At 41.8% G+C, this 22,878-nt stretch overlaps 1 protein-coding gene across 2 annotated transcripts in view; it reads right to left on the minus strand.

The window, feature by feature from the left end:
* PTCD3 (pentatricopeptide repeat domain 3) overlaps positions 1-22,878 on the minus strand; it is a 48,760-nt gene that overhangs the window by 8,159 nt on the left and 17,723 nt on the right. The window contains exons 2-15 of one of the 2 annotated variants that reach the window (XM_045979340.1): positions 22,677-22,789; positions 20,672-20,724; positions 20,531-20,567; positions 14,701-14,746; positions 11,218-11,286; positions 10,712-10,816; positions 9,033-9,156; positions 6,894-7,009; positions 5,216-5,283; positions 3,974-4,061; positions 3,516-3,576; positions 2,767-2,852; positions 1,749-1,893; positions 1,042-1,092 (exon numbers count right to left, since the gene is read on the minus strand). In XM_045979340.1, coding sequence (XP_045835296.1) covers positions 1,042-1,092; positions 1,749-1,893; positions 2,767-2,852; positions 3,516-3,576; positions 3,974-4,061; positions 5,216-5,283; positions 6,894-7,009; positions 9,033-9,156; positions 10,712-10,816; positions 11,218-11,286; positions 14,701-14,746; positions 20,531-20,567; positions 20,672-20,724; positions 22,677-22,789 — 1,162 coding nt within the window. Of the gene's footprint in view, positions 1-1,041; positions 1,093-1,748; positions 1,894-2,766; positions 2,853-3,515; positions 3,577-3,973; positions 4,062-5,215; positions 5,284-6,893; positions 7,010-9,032; positions 9,157-10,711; positions 10,817-11,217; positions 11,287-14,700; positions 14,747-20,530; positions 20,568-20,671; positions 20,743-22,676; positions 22,790-22,878 lie in introns of those variants that run through there. The other variant, XM_045979339.1, reaches the window with a different exon arrangement.

Consider the following 22,878-nt stretch of genomic DNA (forward strand, 5'->3'; position numbering starts at 1 on the left):
GTAAAATCAGCCCACCAAAACAATCAAGTTCTCTTTTATATGTGTAAAGTCTACTACAGCAGAGAAGGACTGGAACAGTCATTTCTGAAGGGGTTCTTTCTCAGATTGGGGCAAACGGCTAAGAACTGACAGACTAGGGGTGCTTACTGCATGCCTTTCAAGCACGAGCCAAGAGTTCATTTCATCGTCACAGCCTGCAGTATTTACTCAGGTAAGGTATTCAGTCCCTTTTGGCAAAGCTGATAAGTGACAGGTGAAATTTCAACTCAGGTGTGCCTTGCTCTGAAGTCCATTCAACAGAGCACAGCTCCTACAGGAACTGGCGGGCCTAAAGCAGGTGACAAACAGAGCCAAAAGGTTCTCCGACAAGACTTCAGAATAAGGTCAAGGTTACTGTGGAGCAGCATCATCCAACAACTTCCTGTACAAATGTAAATGTTCTATTGCTGCATCACTGAATACAGTAGCTAGGAGCCACATGTGGCTACCTAGCACTAAAGCAATGAATAAATTTTAAATGTCGTTTAATTTTAATTAAATAGGCATGTGTGCCTAATGGCTATTTTACTGGAAAACACAGCTCTGGAGAGTCAAAAGAACTCCAGACTAATGTACCTTCTGACTATTTCTTTGTTTTTAAAGATTTCATTTATTTATTTGACAGAGAGAAAGCTTGTTAGAATGGTGGAGAGGGGCAGAGGCAGAGAGAGAAGCAGACTCCCTGCTGAGCAGGTAGTCCCATGTGGGGCTCAATCTCATGACCCTGGGATCATGACCTGAGCTGAAAGAAGATGCTTAACCGATTGAGCCACCCAAGTGTCCCACCTTTTGACCATTGGTAATTGTACACCAACACTGTTAGGACATTTAATGGCCCTGTCCTCTCTACCTGGAGTAACTTTCCGCTCAGGCTATAGGATAATGTTAATTTGTGTTCTCTATTCTTAAATCCTGCACAGGGAAAGAAGACTATAACAATCACATAAACTTAAGAGAATGGATCAGCTTTCTACATGAATTAATACATAACATCATACATACCGTGGTGATAGAACAGCTGAATAAGATAATGGTATGTTGCAAGTGAGGGTTCTAAATTACCAGGTTGACAGGAAAAAAAAAAAAAAAAAAAAAAAGTCAAACGCGGCTGTCCAAAAATAGTGTTTACTGAGGCGCAATGAACTAAAAACACACCAACCTTGGTATCTCTTAAGTAAGAGATGATATATTCCTATTCCTCTGAACAAAGACCTTTCCTAGCTCATTTGAATTAATGTTAAGTGGAAAGAGATCAAAAACAATCACTTTTAGAAAGCCTTGACATGTCATTACTAAATGTTACATTCTAGAATACTAACGCATACTGAAGTGAACGTGTTCCCAAACAATCTTTAATAATTACTGCAAACTATACAACACAGTGGCACATTTAGGTCCAAACACCTAATTGTGCCAGCAAATGTCATGGGATTTAAAACTAATTCTTAAGTGAACAGTTCTCCCTAAAAGTCCACAGAAAACTAAAGTATTAAAAGAACATTGTAATTTGCCATAAAGAGCATGAAGATAAAGGAGTTCCCACCATTACTCAATACTAGTAATTAACTGTGCCAAGTGGTGGACTTGAAATTCTCAGTATGCTCTGTACAAAGCAAGAAGAGTTTACCATCTCTTTTTCACTTATCTGGATCTAAGACCTCTGGTCAGCACTGGCTCAGCCTCCAGGAAGGGACAGGACACATACTCACCTATTCCGATGGCTTTCATTTCACGGAAGGTCTGCAGGGCTGGCACTTTTCCAAATGCATGAAATCTTCGGAGGCATTTCAGAATGGTATTAAATGTCTGTAGATTTGGTTTCACCTTCTGAACAGCCATTTGTTTTAGCAGATCCTAGTTGAGTCAAAAGCAGTAAGTCTTGTTTATGCCTGGATAGATAATTTGTCCAATTAACTAATATCACACACTAAAAAATAATTTGGGGGAAGGGGGGCACCTAGGTGGCTCAATTGTTAAGGGTCTGCCTTCGGCTCAGGTCATGATCCCAGGGTCCTAGGATCAAGCCCTGCATTGAGCTCCCTGTTTCTCCCTCTCCCACCAGCCCCCTGCTTGTGTTCTCTCTCTTGCTGTGGCTCTCTCTGTCAAATAAGACCTTTAAATATAAGTAAGTAAAGTAATAAAAAAGATTTTGGTTCTCTAGCTAAGTCTGAACATCCCTAATCTAAAAATTATCTATTAGCAGGACCAGTGACTTTGCCTTTTAGAGAAGTCACCCCACCTCACTTGATCAAGTTATACAACTGTCTTCACCCTGCCTAGTAAAGCAAAAGAACAGACTAGAATGGAGTATTTTCCTTTAAAATGAGCAGTATGGTATAAAGACAAACTGCATGGTGTAAAAATAAAAACATTTCTAGTCTGAAGTTATTTCAAGCCAGTGAGTATAATTTTCCAAACTTACCTGATAAAAATGTTCCCATAAATACACATTATTTTTGTAATGAAAACACTGTGAGAAATGAAGCAACTGTGGTCTTTATGAATTCTAGCCATGGACAATGGGTCAGGTAACTTTTTCTACGCACATGTCAGACACAGCCATTTAAACTGCAGGGTTGCTGGGAGGGTGTAAACATGCAACCGCTGTGCGCCCAGCGTGGTAGTATTTGCCATGAAAATGCACAGTAAATGCTGTCTCCGCCCCTTTTATTTCTAGGAAAAGGTATTTTCCGCCCATCAGAAGACAAAAGGAGGGTTCCTCCTTACCAGTATATTATTCCATTTGTCCTCCAGTTTCTCATGCACACTCAAAGCTGTTGCTTCAATCAATGCAGTGAAGGTGTACACATCAGCTGTAAAAACAACAGTCTAGGTTGAAGTTTAACCCCTAAATGCCTCAGCTGAAGGCAAAGCAGTAACGCGCATGTGGCTCTTAGCTCATTCCCATGTGCCCACGACACCAGACAATCATTCCCTGCTCTGGATCTCTCCTCCTGCTTCTACCACCAATACCACATGAAAAGATGAAAATTGAGCTCATAATTGAGGCAAGATCCAAATATTCTGCAGATTCAAAAATGTTACAGATTTCTTTTTGCAAGATTTGTCAGAGACAGAAAGCGTGTGCACACAAGCAGGGGGGAACGGCAGGCAGTGGAAGAAGCAGGCTCCCCACTGAGCAAGGAGCCCGATGTCTGGCTCAATCCCAAGACCCTATCTATGATCATGACCTGAGTGTAATGCAAATGTTTAACCGACTGAGCCACTCAGGCATTCCAGATGTTACAGATTTTTTTTAAGATTTTATTTACTCATTTGACAGATAGAAATCACAAGTAGGCAGAGAGAGGGGAAGGAAAGCAGGCTCCCCGCTGAGCAGAGAGCCTGATGCGGGGCTCGATCCCAGGACCCCAGGATCATGACCCGAGCCGAAGGCAGAGGCTTCTGCCACCCAGGTGCCCCAATGTTACAGATTCTTAAGAAAAGAAAAGGAAATTCTCCACAAACACACTTACCATGGAGTCTGTTGTTTAGTAATTCAGTGTACAAGTTTAATGCCTGCACAAGAGCTCGGTGCTGGGAGACAGAGCATAAACATTAAGCATCATCATATATGTTGACTTGAGAAATATTTGCACAGCAACTGTCTTAGGGTTTGGGAATACAAAGTAAATTGCAAAAGAAGCAGACAAGGTCCTGGTTTTTAAGAAGTTTATACTCCACTGCTGTGGAAATTTTGCCTCCCAGGTGACATGCAGTAATTCCTGGAGATATTTCTAGTTGTCACAACTGAAGGGGGGAGGACGCAACACTGACATGCAGTGGGTATAGAATAGGGAGCTTCTAAACACTCCACGGTGCAGTGGAGAGCCCCCACCGCAATGCATTATGCAGCCCAACTGTCAACAATTCTGAGGGTGAAAAACCAGGAATTAGTGGACATTAAAGACAGAAATATAAAAATAAATGTTACCTTCACCATTCCTCGGATCATTGTGCAGTAGGAGTGTGAGTTTTTCTCTGGCATGAGAGCAAAGATTCTCTCTGCATTGTTTTTTGGCCTAGACACAGAAGAGTAAATGAACCAGGGGAAACAGGAAAAACCGATAGCTACCACACCTACTGAGAGTTCAAAATGTTCCAAGCACTTTGCCAAGCACTTCATACACACAATTCCTAGCATCCAGAGAGAGAGAGATGGTTAGCACTCTGAAAAGTGGGAAAAACTGAGGCTTAAACACCTCAAGTGGTCCGCAGCTTCGTGGTTAACGACAGAACCAGGACTGAAAATTTTTACAAAAAATACATACGACACTGAACAAAAAGTAAAGTGTACAGAGGGTACACACTGAAGTTTCCCCACCCTCTCTCAACCATATACAACTCCCCAGAGCCCCCCACGGACAAGCAGTTTTTCCAAAATCTCTCTCACAGTCTAGTGTGTACGTGTCACACTCTGGGGCATCTTCTTCCTTCCTCCCTATCAACCACTCACTCACCTAACGTAACCATCTTACAAAGAGGTCTTGGAAATCAGAAGCAGGATTTGGGCCAGGACGGTATGCCAAAGTCCAAGCTCTTAACCACTACACGAAATTATTAAAATCTACTATTAAATCTACTATTAAAATCTACTATTATTAAATTCAACTTAGCACTTTAAAAGACTTCAGATACTAATGGTAGCTCTCCTTCTCCAGACGTCCACATGAAATATTTCTTAGACATTTCTACTTGGTTAACTTCAATTCTCAAATGTTAGTTAAACATTATTCACCTTCTGTCTAGAAATGCTGAGTACTTCTGCTTGCTGGCCAGTTGCCTTAATTTAGAGCTATATTCCAGTGGATGTGTATTCTTACACGAACAAAATGAGCCAATCTTTCAGAACGTGAGTTATATACTGCAGAGTAGGAGCACTGATGGCACTACCCAAGGAACCAACACTATGTAAGGTGACACGAAATGAAATGGGGCGTTGGGGGGGGGGGGGCACGAACAGGCACAGGAAGAACTGAGTATTGCTCGTTGGAAGTAAAGCTCTTACGGAACGAGCTCTAAATGCATATCATGCCAAGGTCACACTTGTACTGTATGTTGAAAACAAATTCTACTTTAGAAACTTCAGGAGCACATCTTCTTGAGGGGGTGCTGGGGAACATGACATACCCCATAAAAAAACCACACTACAAGGTTCTCCTGACGTGTAACGTACCTCCACAGGTTTCCAAACTGATGATCGGCCTTCTTTGATTTCTTGTTATTTTCCTCTGCGGCCTCCTCCTGAAATGAACCATCAAAAAAAAGAAAAAAAAAAAATGACAATGCAATGCATTCTCCTACTCAGATACTTAAAACCAGAAAGGCAAAGGAGGGGCACCCGGGTGGCTCAGTGGATTAAGCCTTTGCCTTCAGCTTAGGTCATGGTCTCAGGGTTCTGGGATTGAGCCCAGCATTGAGCTCTCTGCTCAGTGAGGAGCCCGTTTCCCCCTCTCTCCCTTCCTGCCTCTCTGCCTACTTGTGATCTGTCAAGTAAATAAATACAATCTTAAAAAAAAAAAAAGGCAAAGGAAACTTTGTAAAAATAAAATACAGATCCAACAGAAAGTGAAAGAAAACCAGTAAATGTTCATTTAAAAAACTGATAATTTTTTCAGCATAAATCAGCTCACTTAGAGACAGAAAGTAAAGCTAGCACTTGAAATGAGAACTGACAGCCTGGAGACAGATGAAGCGGTACCCTGCACAGCCTCAACGGGAGAGAAGAACTGCAAATCCAAACACAACCTGGCTTAAGCTGGCTCTATCAAGCTTGAGCCCCAGGGAAACAAATCACCTGCCTATACATTTTAAACGACTTAATTACTCTGTATGTAAATAACCCCTATTCAATGGAGGAAAATTAGACAAATAGAAGGAAAAGCACTTTTCATCTTCTCTCATGCATATGGAAATACTTTATAAAAATGAAATAATATTGTCAAGCCTATCTTCTCACTTTTCAATATATGGTGCATCTTTCCACAGCCAAACAGACCTACATTAGTCCTGTCAACCACATTACCATAATCCAATCATTTGTCACTGGACATCCAGTTTTCCACATTTTTCTATCTACATGCACCAACACTATGAAAATGATGTGTATATATATATATATATATTTTTTTTTAAAGATTTTATTTATTTGACGGACAGAGATTTCAAGTAGGCAGAGAGGCAGGCAGAGAGAGAGGAGGAAGCAGGCTCCCTGCTGAGCAGAGAACCCAATGCGGGGCTCGATCCCAGGACCCTGGGATCATGACCTGAGCCGAAGGCAGAGGCTTTAACCCACTGAGCCACCCAGGCGCCCCGAAAATGATGTATATATTCTTTATTCACATGACCCAAAGATGTCCTCGGGATCTTTTTCCAGAAGTAAAACTCTCAGATTGAGAAAGATAGCGCTCCCTATCTACAGGCCGGCCCTTGGCACAATACTGCCCTACACCCCACAGTGAGCTCATGCCTCTCTGCCCACGTTATGTATGCATATTTTGGTGGGGGGGGTGGCTGGGGCCGCGGAGTCTTTCCCTGTTCCTTACGTATGGTAAGTGTAAGTAACAACAGAGGAGTTTGTCTAAACATTTCTGGTCAAGGCTTTGCCTGCATGTGGTAGGTAAGGTCAACATATTTTTTAGGCAAGATCAACATATTTTTAAGGGAACCAGAATTAAAACAATTGTTTAGATCTTTCCTCCTACACACCACTTTTTATCAAAGCTACTATACCATACTGCACCTCAGAACAAACCTCTATTATCCTAACATAGGGCATAAGAACCATCTTACTTTGAAATGGTTATTATTGGCAAAAGAAATTAAAAAAAAAAAATCACTGCCAAAACCATTACCAACTCTTCAGATTTTTCACTTTGCTGAAAATGATAATCAGTTGAGGGTTCCTTGTCACCATAGTAGCACAACAAATCCAAGAGACTATTACTTGTTTCCAAAGATACAGTGGTTCCTGTGGGTAAGAGAAAAAAAGGGAAAGAAACATTGAAACAATAAAGAACTGAAACTCACTGCATTAAAATTCTTCACTTTTTCTGCAGGCTGTGGCTCTTGGCTGCATACATCATGTCATCCACCATTCTCAGCATGGATGAGGATGCAGTCCACATGAACCCCAACACCTAAAGGGATGCAGACAGGGACACAATCTCTACTAACTGTGGTGTCTGACAGGAGGGACTAAAGCACAAGACAACGCCTGACCCTGTGCTTAGTTTACATGCTCATGTCCCCAGGGAAACGATCTCATGGTTTTAATGATCGTTTCCAAACTGAACACTCAGCAAATGACTGCCACTCAGTTCCCCTGGCCCAGTTCCATTTCTACAAATGCAAGCAGAACTATTCTACTTGGATCCAGGCCCTCACTGGAATACTTGTCTAGATATGTGAGCACAAATGTCTAGTTACAGTAGTTTTTAAAAAAAGCAATACTCAAGAACATTATGTTCCCGTCTTGACACTAGGGGAAAAAAGGGAACAGGAAGTATAAGATACAGTATTTTTTCTAAAGAAAATATACTGATAATAAAAAATGCCAACTGGGACGTTTAAAAGCTCATAAAAGAGCATGGCAGTGGCGAGAACAGAGGCTGTGGAGGGGAACTGGACTGGATCTTACTATCTCAGAACTCTGTATCCCTGGAAACTTACTTAATAACCAGCTTCCTTTATAGAATGATTATAAAACACAGCAACTCCTGAGGCATTATAGAATTAAATTCAGCATGTGAAATGCCAAGCAAAGTGTTTGGTACTTATGAGGGGCTTGACAGTAAAGCTTCCTCTACCCGCCCCCGCCCCCATGGCATATTGGCTTGTTCTGTTACTCTGAGCTGTGGGGCTGACACGCCGTCTTTAGAGGCGTGTATGGAGTGTCCGCATGTGCCTACAGCACATAGTGGTATGAACCTAGAGGAAGACAGGTCTGAGCACTGAGTACCTGAATGCAGACTTACCAATTACCATATGCAACAAGCAGAGGCAAAAGCCTCCCTAAAGTATAATGTGCTTCAGCAATTCAACTGTATATTCAATGTCCAGCAGACAATACATCAATATTCTCAAATCAAACACAGCTTTCTGCAAAGGTCTCTTGTGCTGAAAAATGTACTGAGTGATTCAGCCCAGTTCCTCTCTCTTCTGTGTTTGACTATTATCCTAAATCACTGAACAGCATTCTGTTCAGTCCATTAACTTACAATCCCACTGCCTCTGATGTTATTATAGGTACGCTGTTGTCTTGGTAGCTTACAGGCCATGCAATTGAGATCTACTTCGCTAGAGGTTCATCCAGATCAAAGTCAGACAGTCAGAATTTTAGAGACAGAAGTTCTGAGAAATTTAAGTGATTTTTCCAAAGCCACAGAGCTAATCGGTATCAGAGTTAGAATCAATATCCCAGTTTAGTGCTCTTCCCTTTTTAAATATTCCTTGTCTGTTTATGCCTCCAAACATACTTAAAAAGTGCAAGAAATGTGAATACAGTATGTACATTCCTAAGGTTAAAAACAGAAGCCAAGGAAGAATGGTTCTCTCATTTCTCTGCCTGCTGCACAATACAGTCCAGAGCACAGTAAACTAAGTTGCGACTCCATCTCGCTTACATTTCCCAAAAAAAACAAAAGCTGCAGCAGAACTTGAAATATTAACTCTTAAAAGCATAACCACAGCATCAAGCAGCGATCCTTCTAACTTTTGCTCACAACCAGCGGGATCACGTAAGCATAGCCCACTTCCAAGCCCACGTTCCTAGGGGTGCCTTTTTTTTTTTTTTTAAGATTTTATTTATTCATTTGACAGACAGACACCACAAGTAGGCAGAGAGGCAGGGAAAGCAGGCCACCGAGCAGAGAGCCTGATGCGGGGCTGGATCCCAGGACCCTGAGATCACCACCCGAGCCGAAGGCTGAGGCTTTAACCCACTGAGCCACCCAGGTACCCCTCCTAGGGGTGCTTTAAATGAACTGAGTCACCTGCTTGCAAGAGTTGATCAAACATGTCCACAGATGCTTTCACTTTTTTGAGCTTGATTCTTTCCCTCAAGGCTGCTTCACTTATATCTTCAATCTGAGGTTCAAAGTACTCGGGCATTAAACACTAGGAAAAGAAGATGGCTAATTACCACAAACAGGTAAAAGGGCAGTAACCAAGCAGGACTAAACTTTTATCACCAACACACCAAAATAAAACTTTATGGTCCCAATTCATGTTTCACGCATGGGGCACCATATACACATCTTTGTAGGGAATATAACTTAAAAGAATTATATTAAATAAAAAAAAAAGATCAAAGAACCCCTCAGGGATTCGAAACAAGATCATTTAGCTATCTCCTAGCTCAGGGAGAATTGAAAAGCCCCCCAAAATATTTATTTCAATCTAAAAAATCCCCAACTTCAAGCTGAATTTATTTCATCCTCTGCCAAAACGATCCTTTCTCCTTTCCTTCCAATCTTGTTCCCCAGTGTCAGAGTATATCTGATTTGCAAAGGAGCATCAGCCCGGATGCTTCTTATACTCTAAAAACACTGACCATCACCAAGATCGGTTGATTTTACTTCACTCACTAGTTTATTTCATTACTTATTGAATGCTGACCATTTTCTGCCAGGCACAAAGCGAGGAATTAGAGGCACAGGTGAAAGGCCTTCTCTACTTTCAAGGTTCTCCCCATCTAACAGAGCAAGGAAGGAAAGAACAGCAATGTGCATGTAAATGACGAGACATCTAGAAGGTGTGACAGTGCTGTCTACCAGGGAGGCAGGGACTCACACAAGGCTTCAAGCAGAGGTCAACTCATCAGCACAGAAGAGGAACTACTGGTTAGAAACATCCAGGGGTGCGAGTGGACCATCACTGCCACTGTCTCCACACAGGACTCCAGCAGCATCACCTACACAATCACACTGACCTCCTACTTTGTCACTGGCAGAAGCTCCCTGAGAAGCAGGAGGCTGTGCCTGGATGCGTGCCTTTTGGGAAGCAAGGAGTCTGGGACATGGGTCTGAGGCTCCTATTTCCACTAATAAACCCAGGAGGGCAGAGGTGCTTCTGTTCCACTGGGCCACGGTAACACTGGCACAGAGCACAATAGCTAACACGCCGCACAACACTCACACTCCATGACGACACAATGCAGAGGTAGCTGGAAATACAATTTAGAGTTCAAAGTGAAAGGCCGAAGGGCTGACACACACTGAAGAGAAACCAGGACACTGGACTATCAAATATCAAAGCTTGAAGGATCTGGGCCAGGTCTACAAGAATGCCAAACGGACTAGAAGGGCTGCCGCGGGAAAACTGCAGACAGGAAAAAGACAATGACTGGGCCTGGAAACCTAAGAAGACCTCCACACTTAAGTAGTAGATAGAAAAGCTACTCAAAAAAACTGAGAAGAACAGTCACAGAGGTAAAGACCTAAGATTCTGGTGTCACAGAAGCCAAACAGGGAAAACAAAATGAGGAGCAAACACAGACAGGTGTTTGGGGGGGGGGGGGGGTTACTACTGAAGCAAAGATAACCATATACATCAAAAGACTTCACCCAAATACTAAGGCCATTCAAGTGGCTACTGAAATATTAGCCCTAAAACTTGGTTTCATTTACATTTACTTAGTAATACCTGAAAAATCACAATTACCTCTCCTTACCGGTATATGAGGTTCAGCTATGTCCTTCTGAAAATATTTGGGATATGAATTAATAATGAACTTTGCTGCATTCTCCCCAGACTTCTTTGCCAATAAAAACGAACGCTATATAAAGAAAAGGATTTAGATGTAAACTGACTCAAGAGATCAAAATGACACTCTTAGCAAGTACCATCCACCCCCCACCCAAGAATGCAGCAATACACAGAAGCCCAATCAGAAGTTAAATTACATGCTGTTGTATGTCCCCCTCTGCTACTGAGTGTGACATTTTAGGTCACATCTTATACAGCTGGGGGTATATGAAACCAGCGCACTGAAGCCGAGTGGACTGCTCCAGTGTGAGGAGCCCTAAGTTTTAAATCCCAAATCCTTCCCACAGCCAATCTCCAAAACTCTGAACTGTTAACTTTTCAAAGGTTTTTACATGTAAGTCAAATTCTGTATCCGTGCTTATACCCGAACAAGATAAAACGATGCTAGAAAAAGTGCACAAAGATACTCACGGATTCCAAAGAGGATGTTGGTATGAGATAAGGATCATCCTGAAATGCGTAAGGGGCAGCCGTAGTGTCCTGTGAAGAAACAGAAGTCTCTTTAGTTAGATTTTCATTAAGACCTTGAGTTTTGATGACCAAAAACACTGTAAAATAAGTATTAGATACATAACACATACAGAAATATGTGTGTGTTTGTCGTCAGAAAAACACTAACATCTATACCACACTCTTAGCTCTGTAATACGCATTTGTCATTACACACACAGCAAACAATGACTCAAACTCCCGCGACTGCTTCTTCAGATCTGAGGGTGCTTCCAGGAACTAGTGCTGTTTTAAATGAAAGATCCTCTGAATTAACCAATATGGGCACCGATGTCCTGCACACCTTCAAACCTAGCCACTACCCACCAAGAGTCCCTTCCCCAAATAGAAGATAGTGCAGTGCCCTCTTGGAAGGAGCTAATAGCAGCAGCTTCTCCTGTGTCCTGTTGTCGAACGTTCTACATACTGCTTTACCCTGTTTTAGGGAGAACCCTGAACAACTCTTCAGTACCATTCACTGAAAACTGGCCCCCAATTACTTCCTCTATTCCTCTCTTCTCCCTTAGAGCCTACTTTCCTGGGTCTTCTGGGACCTTTGTGCCATAGGGAAAACTCACCCTACATCCAGAATCTCTAACTGTCCCCTTGATGCCTTGTCTGACTCAGACTCTCCAGGGGAGAGCGGGCCCGGCACCTCTCAAGAGAAGGCTGCTCATACCTAAGTAGGATTAAGTAGAAGTAGGATTTTTTGGGGGGTCTCTGCTTCCTGCTGCCACTTTCCAAACCGATATCCCTTCATACTCATGGGAGGCTCATTTCATGTGGTCATGTCACTCTACTGAACGAGGCAGTCAGGTAATGGTAAACCAGAGGTGGCGGTTCTCCGTTAGCTGCCCCGGACTGCTCACTCCCTGATTACACTCAAACTAGTGCCTGGCTCTGGTTCTGACCCTCTGCACCACCCCTGTCAGAAACCTGTTTGGGGCCTCTAGTTCTGGTGACATGCTGGGCTTCTTTTAACTTACTAGATTTATTCTTCCCATTATCTCCTAACTTCCCTCCCTAGATAAGATTTCCAAGTCCTCCAACCGTCTGTGTGAAACAATTCCACTCTGGCCCTGTAGCTCAGATGCCTCAAGCCAAATTGATCCCTAAAGTGAACTTCCCCGAAGCTACCACCTGTCCTGTCTTCTCTCAGTGAATGGTACTGACCAATCTGCAGTCCAACCTGTAGATCCTGTCCCACTACTTCTAGTCAACTGAGATATCATCAGATCCAGCCGATGCTAGTTCCTTAACTTCCCCTACCGACTCCACTGTCCCTTACCCCAACTGCCACAGCCATAGTTCAGTGCCGTCCTACTCATTATTTACAGAGCACCTACGTGCCAGGCATTATTCTCGCTCCAGGGAGACAATAAAATCACCCTCTACCCCAATAAAGCTTAGTCTAATGGGGGGGAACCTCCAGAAAGTAAAAATAAACAATATACATACAGTAAATGAAAAACAGGTAACTGCTATGCAGAAAAATGAAGTACAAAAAGGGACAAGAAAGTAGCAGGTCTACAACTTAAGTCGGGTGGTCAGGAAAGGCCTCACTGAAGAAGCAACACTGACGTCGAGTGCAGCAGGTGAGGGAGCAAGTGATGAGAGTACCTGGGGAACCAGTCCAGGCAGAAGGAAAAGCAAACACTAGACCCTGAGGCAGAGCTGTGCCTGTTGGGAACAGAATTAGCCAGGAGGCCCAGGAGGCTTGCGGTGTCCAAGATAGCAAGAGACGCTGTCAGAGGTAATGTGGGGGTGGGGAGGATAGCGGGAGGGCCATAGGTGCCCTCATATGGACCTCAGTTTTTATCCCAATTATGACAAATTAGGCCACTCGAGTTCTGAGGAAGGAGTGATGTGATCCAACATTTTACTGGGATCATCACGGCTGCTTAACTGCAAGCAGTGTGTGGGGAGCTGGTGCAGTGTAAGAGACCGAGCCTGCTGGGATCAGTCCAGAGTATTAGATGTTAATAACTTACACGAGGAAAGCAACTGTGGTGATGATATGAGTGCAGAATCTGATGATGTGCAGAAAGAGTTACCAGGCCCGAGACTGCTGTCCTTAGAAAGGCCTGCTTGCAAGGCTGGCCCTTAGCTGGCACCTGGAAACCTGGATTTGGGGAGGGTTCCCACCACCCCCGGGACTGATGAAACGGCTCGCTGTGCCTAAACTGTTTGTACTTCCTTCTGAAAGTCTGGAATTCTGGTATGTGCCAGGCACAGGGTGTCTATGTGGCCAGACACCAGAAAAACCTCTGGGCCCTTAGTCTCTAATGAACTTTCATGGTAGACGTTTCACACATGCTGTTACAACTCAGCTGGAGGAATGAAAAGTGTCCTGTGTGACTCTACTGGGAAAAGACTCTCAGAAACTTGCACCTGGTTTCTTCTGGATTTTACCCCGTGTGACTTTGCCCCGGCCGACTTTGCTTTGTGCCTTTTCTATAATAAATCATAGCTGTAGGATATATCCTGAGTCCTGAGTGTTCTCCCAGCCAGTCATTAACCTGGAGAGATGATGGGACTCCACACACATGTTATCTTAAAGGAAGAAACAAAGGATTTATTAACGTGCAACATGAAAGAAAGAGGAGTCACAGATAACTCCTACGGTTTTGACTTTGGCATTTAGAATAATGGAGTTGCTATTGAGGAGACAGCAAAGGTTTCGGTTCGGATATGCTAGTTTTAAGATCTGGGTGTAGAGATTCTTCAAAGGAAAAAAAAAGTTCCCATTTTGGAGGCATTTACCAAGATTTTAGTTAACCTATCAGACTATAAACTCTGTGAACTGTCAACAGAACAAGTTATTGACAAATATTTCACTAAAATAAGTTGCAGTAATAATAAAAGAGCCAGCATTTACTGAGCACTTCTTTTGTGCCAGGCACTGCCCTAAATCCTTTTATTTTGTACTAAATTATTTCACACGGTAACCTTAAAGTTTGATGCCATAATTAATCCCCACTTTATAAACACATAGAAGCATCAAGAAATAAAATAACTTTTTGATGCAGATCACAAAGCTAGTTGCTCAGCTATGAAACAAAACACTGGCTCCAGACCCACGTTCTTAATCGTTGCATTATTTACAGCACTGTAAACACAATATTCCTCAAAGTTGGTCCACAGATACTTGCATTACAGTATCACACCCAAACCATCCCCAGGGCTGGACATTTCAACAGCTCTTCAGGGAATTAAGTTTAAGGATTACTGGTTTAGGATAAAAACACTGAATTTGGAGATAAAAGACAAGGGCCTAAGTCAAGCACTTTTAGAGTCAGTTCCTTTAAAGGCTTTAGTTTCCCCATTTATCACATGAAGGGACTGGATTAGATCATTTCTAAGAAACTTTCAAGATCCACAACAAAAAGCTAAAAGTCTACTTACCCTATTCACCGTGGACGCAAGTGCTTGAAGAACAGCCACTTTGTCCCTAAGAACAAGAAGCACAAGTTACCCCATAGCAGGGATTTCCATACTCACAAACGAACAAGTGACTGATTCTACTCTCAGTATGGACTGGCCAATAATAAAGTTTAGGTCTCAAATAAAGCCAGCTCTTATTCCTCAAGATCGCTAGAAAAACAAGCTAGAAAATGAGAGACCTGTCCTATGCTTCTGCCTAAAGGTGGGCAGTACATGTTCCTACTATACTCTGCCTACCCTCTCTGGCATGGTCATCATACCATCTCCAAAGGCCTAGCGATTTCCACCCCTAGCTCATGAAACAATCTATCCTGAGTCTAATCTTGCCCTACCCATTTTCCTATGCATTCTTTTTTTTAAGATTTTATTTTTAAATAACCTCTATACCCATATGGGGCTCAAATTCAGGTGCCCCATTTTCCTAGGCATTCTCATTGCACTTTCTGGGCTTCTTTTATCTAAAGTGGTGGCTCTTAACTCAGCTACATATGAGAATAAATCACAAGATGCACTCTGGACTCCCTGAATCAAATACTCCAAGTTCCACAGAGAATTGTCACATACATTCTTACTGAATCCCCAGATGACTCCGCTGTACTCTCCTCATTTAGAACCTCTCAACTATATAAGCTTTATAAAAATCTCAGGCCAGCTGTCTGCTGTGCTATGAGTGGAGACCCTCACTAACTACCAGAAAAGAAGATTTCACTGAATAGACAAACCAAGGTAATTTGTCTCTAAATATATTTTTACTTCTGTTACATTTTGTGTTTCATTTCCAACAGTGAGATCAATTTAATAAACCAAAAGCATTTTTCAAGAAAAAGTTTAATGTAACATTTATATAAACATAAATCATCTCAAATAGAAAAAACATACAGGAAATTTTGTATTACATCAAGACTGAATAATGTCCTGATGTATATAAAATCCACTGGATTTTCTATCCTTTTTTAAAAACCACATTTATGGGGGCGCCTGGGTGGCTCAGTGGGTTAAACCCTCTGCCTTCAGCTCAGGTCATGATCCCAGGATCCTGGGATCAAATAAATAAATAAAATCTTAAAAACAAAAACCCCACACATTTATGTAATTTCTTCAAGACGAAGACATCCTCACATCTCTTGGCATCCCCTAAAGCCTACGTTAGCATGTATGTCCTAGCAAGTCAACATATCTTCCTAACATATTGAACAAATGACAGTAAGATTATGACATTCAGAGTACTCACTAGTTCTCTTTTCTAAAAAGAGTAATTTTAAAAAGCAACCTCAATGGATACATTATCCCTAAAATACAAATGAGAACATTACAGGTTATGGGGTCATCTTGTGGCCCCCGCCTCCTACTCCACGGAGTTTGGTATTTAATTCTCTACACCCTGCCCTACCGACTGAGTCAGCCAGGCGTTGCAAGTTTGGTTTTTGTATTTCCAGAACTTTTCAAGTTCTCTCTCTCTCACACACACACAGCCATAAAAAACACACACCGTCATTCTCAACATTTGCTTATGTAAATCTGTACTATTCATGTTACTACATATACTCTAGTTCTTTAAATGAAAACCAGTTCTCATTACCCACTTATCTACAGGCATTTAGACTGTCTCAGCTTGTTATTACTCCCAAGTTATAAAAAACACATAAGTACTTGGATTTATGCAAGTGCTCCCCCAGAATAGCTATTCAATAAGGTATACACATTTTAAATTATGACTGCAAACTTTCCTCCAAAGTATTATTTCAATTGAGTGCCCGATCAACAAATGTATCTGGGCATCCATTTCTCCACATCTTCTCTGTGCCAATCTAATATATATTTTTTTAAACATGGGGCTTGAACTCATGACCCTGAGATCAAGAGTCAGATTTTTTTTTTTAAGATTTTATTTATTTATTTGACACAGAGAGATCACAAGTAGATAGGCAGGCAGAGAGAGACAGAGAGAGGGAAGCAGGATCCCCTCCCCACTGAGCAGAACCCTGAGATCATGACCTGAGCCGAAGGCAGCGGCTTAACCCACTGAGCCACCCAGGCGCCCCTCAAGAGTCAGATGTTTAACCAGCTAAGCCACCCAGGTGCCCCTCTAGTAAGTTTTAGTATCTATTTCTTTTAGGACCGAGTTACCAATGCACTGATCATAAATGGACTCCCTGTCATCCCTAAAATCACTACACAATTCAGATTAACGTGTTCACAACACTGCCATTATTTATTTTTTAAAAGATTTTATTTGAGAGAGAGACAGTGAGTGAGAGAGAGCCTGCGAAGGGGAGAAGGTCAGAGGGAGAAGCAGACTCCCCATGGAGCTGGGAGCCCGATGTGGGACTCGATCCAGGGACTCTGGGATCATGACCTGAGCTAAAGGCAGTCGCTTAACTAACTGAGCCACCCAGGTGCCCACAACACTGCCTTTATCACATCACATTCACCTATGAAAACTCACAATGACCCTGTATAATTTGTTGACGTCTTCTATGTTACCTGAGTGACCTAGGAGATCACAACTTTAAAAGGTGATATCTAAAATAAGGCAACAAGAATTTGTAGTCCTTATGGTTCTTCCAGGTCTAAAACCCTAAATTCCTGAGCACAGAAATCATCACTTTCTCTTTAAAGAAACAAATAGTATTTTTTACTCTATAGGTCACAGGGACTCCGTTGTATGTTATGCCAGTATAGAATAAAAGTAGCCACAGACAACATTAGCAAATGAGGCTACACTCCAAAACAGTTTTAGCTGACACTGAAATTTGAAATTCATATAATTTTCACCATGAAAGTCTTTTCACTTTCTCTGGGGAGCCTGGGAGGCTCGGGTGGTTAAGCAACTGCCTTCAGCTCAGTTCATGATTCTGGAATCCCTAGATTGCACCCGACATTGGGCTCTCTGCTCAGCAGGGAGTCTGCTTCTCCCTCTGACCCTCCCTGCTCATGCTCTCTCTCTCTCTCAAATAAAAAAAGTCTTTTCACTTTTTTCAAGTGTAAAAAAATGTAAAAACCATTCTTATTTCCTGGGCCATAAATAATTGGGCCTCAGTTTACTGGCCAATGCTCTCTACTAGCTACCTTATTTCCCTTACTCTGAAAGACCATTTTTCACAGGACTGCCTGCTTGGCCTCTTCCTACCAGCAAATATGTCATGGTCATGTCCCATTCTACCTTACTGTTCTGTGTATCTGTAGGTCTCATACTTTAGGGCTCACAAGAATTACCTACAGGGATATGCATTTTAAACAAAATTCCCTGGTGATTCTTTTTTTAAAGATTTTATTTATTAGACACAGGAGAGAGAGAGAACGCGCTGGCAGTAGAGGGAGAGGAAGAAGCAGGCTCCCCAGTGAGCAAGGAGTCGGATACGGGACTTGATCCCACGACCCTGGGATCATGAGACGAGCTGAAGGCAGATGCTTAACCAACTGAGCCACCCAGGTGCCCTCCCTGGTGATTCTGATTCCAATAAAATAATCTTACTCATTTAAGGCACAGGTAAATTTCTACATATTCAATATAACTCCCCTTGATTAATGTAATATAATCATTACTGATTTTATCATATCTTGTGTGCCTCCAGCCACGTGTAAGATTAGTACTTACACAAATTTAAGATGTAAGATTTAAAACATGCACGTGACTCAACTATATCGTAAACCACTTGAGCACATCCTCCAAATTTTCCCTTTCGTATTCTCTGTAGTACCTCCTTTAGGGACAGAGGCACAGTGGGTTGGTAATGTGCTTTAGACATGAATGCCGCAAGAAAGTGCCTCGTTCATAGATACAAATCAATTCTCCCAAACTAAATGAATACAGCTGACCCTTGAACAAGGGGTGCCAACCAACTCTCGTGTTCCCTGCAGAGTCAAAAATCCATGTTTAATTTTTGAGTCTTCCCAAACGTAATAGCCTATTGACTGAAGTCTTTCTGATAACATGAACAATTGATTAATGCACACTTCATGAACTGATTAATTCATATTTTGTACATTAAGTACGTTACACAAGATTATGCTTTTTTCCCCCCAAGATTTTATTTATTTATTTGAGAGACAGTGAGAGAGAACATGAAAGAGGAGAAGGTCAGGAGAAGCAGCCTCCCCATGGAGCTGGGAGCCAGATGAGGGACTCGATCCCGGGATCATGACCTGAGCTGAAGGCAGTTGCTTAACAAACTGAGCCACCTAGGTGCACTGCACAGTGTATTCTTATAACAAAGTTAGCCAGAAAAAAAAATTTTTAAGACAAGCATAAGAATACGGTACTGTATTTATGGAAAAATATAATGGACCCACACAGTTCAAATCCATGTTATTCAAGAATCAACTGTAACTTATATAAAAAAATTATATCCCAGAACTTTAAAAAGAGTGCTCCTTTGAGAGCTGACTACATGGAAGGCGCTATTCAAATGCTCCTTTATTCCTGACAAACCATAAATGACTCTTAATCTCACAAAACAAACTGGGGGTTGCTGGGGGGAGGTGGGGTTGGGAGAGGAGGAGGGGGCTATGGACATTGGGGAGGGTATGTGCTATGGTGAGTGCTGTGAAGTGTGTAAACCTGGTGATTCACAGACCTGTACCCCTGGGGATAAAAATACATTATATGTTTATTAAAAAAAAAAAAAAAGAAAGGATGAATACCCAACTTTTGTAGCAACATGGACGGGACTGGAAGTGATTATGCTGAGTGAAAGAAGTCAAGCAGAAAGAGTCAAGTATCATATGGTTTCACTTATTTGTGGAGCATAACAAATAACATGGAGGACATGGGGAGATGGAGAGAAGGGAGTTGAGGGAAATTGGAAGGGGAGATGAACCATGAGAAACTATGGACTCTGAAAAACAACCTGAGGGTTTTGAAGGGTCAGGGGTGGGAGGTTGGGGGAACAGGTGGTGGGTAATAGGGAGGGCACGTATTGCATGGAGCACTGGGTGTGGTGCAAAAACAATGAATACTGTTACGCTGAAAAAATAAATTAATTAATTAATTTAAAAAAAAAGGAAAAAAACAAAAAACAAAAAACAAATGCTCCTTTATTCCTTTAGGCCTGGTGCTGTCATTATCCACATTTTACTGTAGGACAGACAGATTAAGTAAACGGTGTCTGAATAGAGGGATTGTTGGTAATTTTACTGCCTTCTTGCACTTAACCCACCCCCCCCCCACAATAGTCAATTACTTCTCTAACTTAAAAAGGTTTATTCTTTTTTTAAATAGACTTGATCTTCAAGTCTTACTTGGAGAAGACCTAGATTTTTAGGGTCATAAAATGCATTCAAAATCATTACTATAAGAATTCTATGGGAAAAAAAAAAAGAAAAAAAGAATTCTATGGGAAAGTTTCAGTTCTCACATATTCAACAAATGCTGAATAAGGCAATGTATTCAAAGGTCTACCTAGTTAACTAAAAAAGGCTAAACTCTGTCCACACTATTTTATTTTACTTCATTAAAGACTGTAAAGATAGAACTTCTGTCTGGTCTGCCAACCTTCTAAGAACTTTCTTAAATGGGGGGGGAAAAGTTATTCTAATAATGATGTTCACAAATTAACCATTATTTAACTTTAACCCAAACTTAGTTCAGAAGATCTCTTAACCCTTATGTAAATCTCATGCCCCATTCACTCACTTCTCTCCACCTTCTTCTTTATGTTCTTTTCAAATCCCAAGTTTTTCTCCCACACTGTTTTGTCCCGAGGAATGCTCTCTATCGTTCTTCATGTCACTGGTTCCTTACCTACAAATGTTTTGCCCTCAATCACTTGAATGAACATGGAATACTCACCAAGTTTTCTTTTTTGGAATGACGACTTCTTCAATCCCTTAATTTAAAAATAAAAGTAAATCAGTTTCCCAATACTACTACTACAAATAAGTGCAACGTGTTAACACAAAAATGAAACCATTTCAATATATTTTTACGTACCTGTTACATTAGCTCCTTCAACCTTTGGGACAGTTGCACTTCCAGAATAAAATCTGCAAAAAATAAAATCCCTGAAGTGTACCCATTAATGAAGTTTCCATCTCACCTTCACCTATGTGCATTTGAACCGAATTTCCCAATTGTCATGGATCAAAATAACTGAATGATTCATGTCAATGTATACTGAGAAGACATGGCCTGACAGCAAGTTCAAAACCATTACAAAACAGATACAAGATAAGGACACAATATGGTCAATATTTTTTAGTCAATCTCGTTAAATAAAATCAGGGAAAAATTTTCAATATCATTTGAACCACTTAAAGTAGCAGATTTGAAACATAAGGGACTTTCAACTTTGTTAATCTTGACTAAGGTCAAGAGGGATAATTTTTTTTTTTTTAAGATTTTATTTATTTATTTGACAGAGAGAGAGAGATCACAAGTAGGCAGAGAGGCAGGCAGAGAGAGAGGAGGAAGCAGGCTCCCTGCGGAGCAGAGAGCCCGATGTGGGGCTCGATCCCAGGACCCTGAGATCATGACCCGAGCTGAAGGCAGCGGCTTAATCCACTGAGCCACCCAGGCACCCCAAGAGGGATAATTTAATGAGCTCCTTATTTTATATGAATAACACACTCATGATGATAAGAGTATCCCACTTACACCAATTACGATAAATTATTAAGCTAAGATCATCAGGCTTTCATCCCATGTCACTGAACAATCAGTAATTTGCCAAATATGTATGCGCTCATTTAAACTTGAAACTGCTGATATTTTCATCCAAAATACAGAGTCACTGACCCATGACTGAGTTAAAATGTTCTGATAACACTAAGAAATACAATCAAAATAGCACATAGCCATGTGCATTATTATTTTATGTATTCCCTTCCTACACAGCATTGGTACCATTCCTAAAACTGCCAGAACGTGATTAGGTATAAAATTCACTTCCTCTATTGGCATCTGGTCTCAGGCATCGTTTTAAAACGTTACTTTTCTGCTAAGGATCAACTTTAGAGAGGCATCAACTCTTATAAACCATGCTATCTGTATCTCCTGACATCAGGATATAATGACCACTGCTGTCTTGTGGATAAATGCAGTGGGAGAGATGCTATGTCAGACAATGGAAATGAGTAGAAAAATGTCAACAATGGCACTACCAGGAAAAGGACCGGGATAGACAGCAGCATTAAGGCTTCTAGAGCATCAGGTGAAGCACTTTCTCCTTTTTTGATAAGTTGCGTGCAGGTATCGCATATAAGACGTATACCTCAAGCTACACAGCTCACTTATTCCTCACCATTTTTTGGACAATTATTACTAGCTGCAGTCTACAAAAGAGAAAATCTATTAACCAACTAAAAAATTGGCAAACGTCGAATTCAAAATTGGGGTTTTCCCAACTTTTCATTACAAACTACTGACACTACTTCCACACCACCACTGTTTGTAATTAGTGAAAAAATTAAATAATACAACTCTCAGGTGTGACAATCACAGCAATCCAAAGGCTGTGCTCCAATCTTTTACACTTCTTTGTTTTTATGAAGACCTAGATAATTTCTTTGGCCAACCATCCCGAAAGCATCCAGCACACACTGGCCCTCATAAACTGCCCTTAATTTGGGAAAATCTTCAGAGTTCCCCGTTTGATAAAGATGAGGAAGGGCGCATACTTTTCTATTTTTAAAAACTTGGGACGGGGTTGTTAGCAGCCACATCCACTAAAACGCATGCTCCAAGAGAGCAGGATCCTAATCTTAACGACAGTTCTTAATTCGAGGATTAACCAGCCGCCCAATAAGTGACGTCTAACAAATGAGTTTCAAGCCCTTTTCCCAGGACTCCAGCTCCGCGTGTCGAGTTAAGCACGCGGCCGCGAAACTGCGCATGCGCGTCTCACTCCATTGTACCTAGCTCCCCAGCTCTCGTCCTCCCCACACAGAGGACGAATGGCTAAAGGGTCTTTCTCTTGGGTTCTCCATGCGTGTCTTACCTGCAGTTGGAGGCCTGTCCACACGGACCTGCCCGCTGACCCGTCAGGGTCAGACAAACCTTGCAGCGAAAGCGCAGCCACCGGCTCGCCGTAACCGCCGCCATCCTTGGCTTCTTCGCGAAACATCCTGGGAAAGCGTGACCTCGACCTTCAGGATCACCAAGAGGGGGCTCGGCTATTGGCTGAGACGGAACAAGACAAA

The sequence above is a fragment of the Meles meles genome, chromosome 15 (genome assembly GCF_922984935.1).
Source record: "Meles meles chromosome 15, mMelMel3.1 paternal haplotype, whole genome shotgun sequence".
In the NCBI taxonomy this organism is placed as follows: Eukaryota; Metazoa; Chordata; class Mammalia; order Carnivora; family Mustelidae; genus Meles; species Meles meles.